The sequence below is a fragment of the Euprymna scolopes genome, chromosome 2, assembly GCF_053919585.1.
Source record: "Euprymna scolopes isolate OS-2025 chromosome 2, ASM5391958v1, whole genome shotgun sequence".
Classification (NCBI taxonomy): domain Eukaryota; kingdom Metazoa; phylum Mollusca; class Cephalopoda; order Sepiida; family Sepiolidae; genus Euprymna; species Euprymna scolopes.
Genome location: NC_136483.1, coordinates 66,350,095 through 66,352,594, shown reverse-complemented (window position 1 = coordinate 66,352,594; position 2,500 = coordinate 66,350,095). Strand labels below are relative to the sequence as shown.

The 2,500-nt window shown below is 30.8% G+C and overlaps 1 protein-coding gene across 7 annotated transcripts in view; it reads left to right on the top strand.

Annotated features, from left to right (window-relative positions):
• LOC145291908 (calmodulin-binding transcription activator 2-like) overlaps positions 1-2,500 on the top strand; it is a 2,646,613-nt gene that overhangs the window by 2,500,721 nt on the left and 143,392 nt on the right. For 6 of the 7 annotated variants that reach the window (XM_080137770.1, XM_080137753.1, XM_080137761.1 and 3 more), the window contains one exon: positions 407-1,031. The exons of the other annotated variant lie outside the window; for it this stretch is intronic. In XM_080137770.1, coding sequence (XP_079993896.1) covers positions 407-602 — 196 coding nt within the window. In that variant the 3' untranslated portion in view covers positions 603-1,031. Of the gene's footprint in view, positions 1-406; positions 1,032-2,500 lie in introns of those variants that run through there. 7 annotated transcript variants of the gene reach the window in all.

The window sequence follows — 2,500 nt, the reverse complement described above, 5'->3', positions numbered from 1 at the left end:
TAAATAAAAAAAATAATATTTCTATTATTTTTTAAACAACTTTAATAGTTTATTTTGGAAGTATATTCCATAAAGAAAATAAACAACCCACTTTAAAAAGAGACATTACGTTTTTTTTTTGTTTTTTTTTTATTTTATTCGCAGTTTTGTGTTACAGGTGTCAAAAATTCTCAAAAAAATTCTGACACACCTAGAGAAACCTATGAGTTATACACTCGAAAGGACCTAAGCCTTCAAAAACACCTTTTATTACTGTTTAAGAATGCTTCAAGCAAACCACGCCATACTTCATAACTGTAATAATTTTATAATTCAAAAATGTAATATTGTTTGGGTTTTTTTTTCTCTATTACAATAAAAATGTTGTCAAAGATGTTTTAAAAGTGTTTTATGTTGCTTGTTGCAGTTCACCGCCCAACAAAAGCTCCCATGCCAGCGTAGAAGCCCAAGCTGTAGACACTAACATGGACAATGATGTCAAGTCGAAACCTCTAACCTCTGAAAGCAGGGGTCAGTATCATTGTGAAAAGAAAACAAAACCTAAACTGAGTAAATCTGAAACTGAGGACACTAAATTGGAAACTGCCTCAAGTTCCAGATGAGGAGACCTTTGGGGTGATAACGGAGAAGATTTTTTTTTTTTTTTTTTTGCGCCTAATTTTTTTTTTTATGATGAAGATGGATGCAAACATTTTTTTTTTTTGGCGTCAAAGCAATGGCAGTGTCTTTTCATTTTTTTTTTTTATTTAATTTATTTTGTTGTTGTTGTTGTTGTTGTTGTTATACTAGCCAGCTCCTCTTCCTGCACTTCTTCCTCAGCCATGTTCTGGATGATAGTGGTGGTGGTGGTGGTGTAATGGTGGCAGCAGTGGTGGTGGTGGTCGTGGTGTTAATTTCAACACTTTTGTTAACAGCAATCTAACAGCTGTTATTGTTATTGTGAGACAAGGCTCACATATATCCATACACATTCAACATTTTACAAATGTTATGCAAAAAAAAAAAAAAAAATTAAAAAAACATACATCTGCTATTCTTAAGAAATTGGGTCCAGTATCAAAATTATAAAAGAGGAGGGGGGATAATTTTTCTGCAGGTGCATAACTAGTACAATGGATACCATATCATACTATGGAACCGACTATGCTGCGTTTAACATTCTACTGTGTTCAATTACATTCTAACATCCTTAGCTATTAGTAAGCTACCAACTTGTCTTTAACTAATTGTATACATTTAATTATTGGCTATAGGTATTGTGTTCTGGCATTAAATGGCCCAAAATAGGGTTGATATGCCATAAAACAGACCAATCACACCTAAAAATTTTCTTTACTCCTGCAATTTGTCAAATTTATCTATTAATTAATTTTTTTTTATTTTGCTTTTTAGAATTGGCAAAGGGTGTCCAGTTTACAACATAGATACAATGAAAAAACGATCACTGACTTTTAAATATGCTTGTTATCTTTTCTTTGTTTTTATTTCATAAAAGGTTGGCATGCATGTCCGGAAGTTGTTGATCATTTTGGCACCTCATTTTTTTATTTTATTTTATTTTATTTTATTTTATTTATTTATTTATTTATTATAAACAAGAATCCCGCCCTCTCCTCATTCATCTAAAAGCATTAAAAAAAAACAATAAAATTTTGAATCTAACAAATGTCGTGGGTAAAGAAAATTTAATTAAATTCGAAATCAATCATTATATTATTCCTCTGACTGGCCCCATTTGCTTAAGTTATGTTAAACACACACATGCACACACAGACTGAGGCATGATGGTTATCATTAACATCATCATCATCAGCAGCAGCAGTTTCAAAACTTATTGCCAGAGTATTTCATTTGTGTGTTTTGTTGTATTTATTTTTACATTTTTTCACTTCCCCTGTGTGTGTGTGTGTGTGTGTGTGTGTGTGTGTGTGTGTGTGTGTGTGTGTGTGTGTGTGTGTGTGTGTGTGTGTAAAGAAAAAATCGAAAGACAAATTAGAAACAGGGGAAAAAAAAAAAACGATAGATTGACTAGTTTCGTTCGGATCAACCGGCGTATTAAGAAAAATTTATTGATCTGAATGAAATTGGTCAAGTTCTCGATTTGAAAAAAAAAAAACAATTCCTGTGTTTAATTTGTTTTTCCATTTTGTCTTTCACTACATTCTGTCTCCACGACAATTCATTTTACATATATTATTTACTGGTGATGGCATCAAAGTGAACAACCATGTAATACCGATGGTGTCGAACGCAGCATGTAATTCTACCCAAGTTGTGCTAGAAACCATAGATATTTCATGACTATTCGCTTTAAATTTGTATAGTATCACCAAAAAAATAAATATCGCTCTTATATATGCATTTGAGACGTCTGTTTTTATTACTCCTAAAATATAAAACTATATATATATATATATATATATATATATATATATATATATATATATATATATATATATATATATATATATATATATTATATGCACATACACATACACAC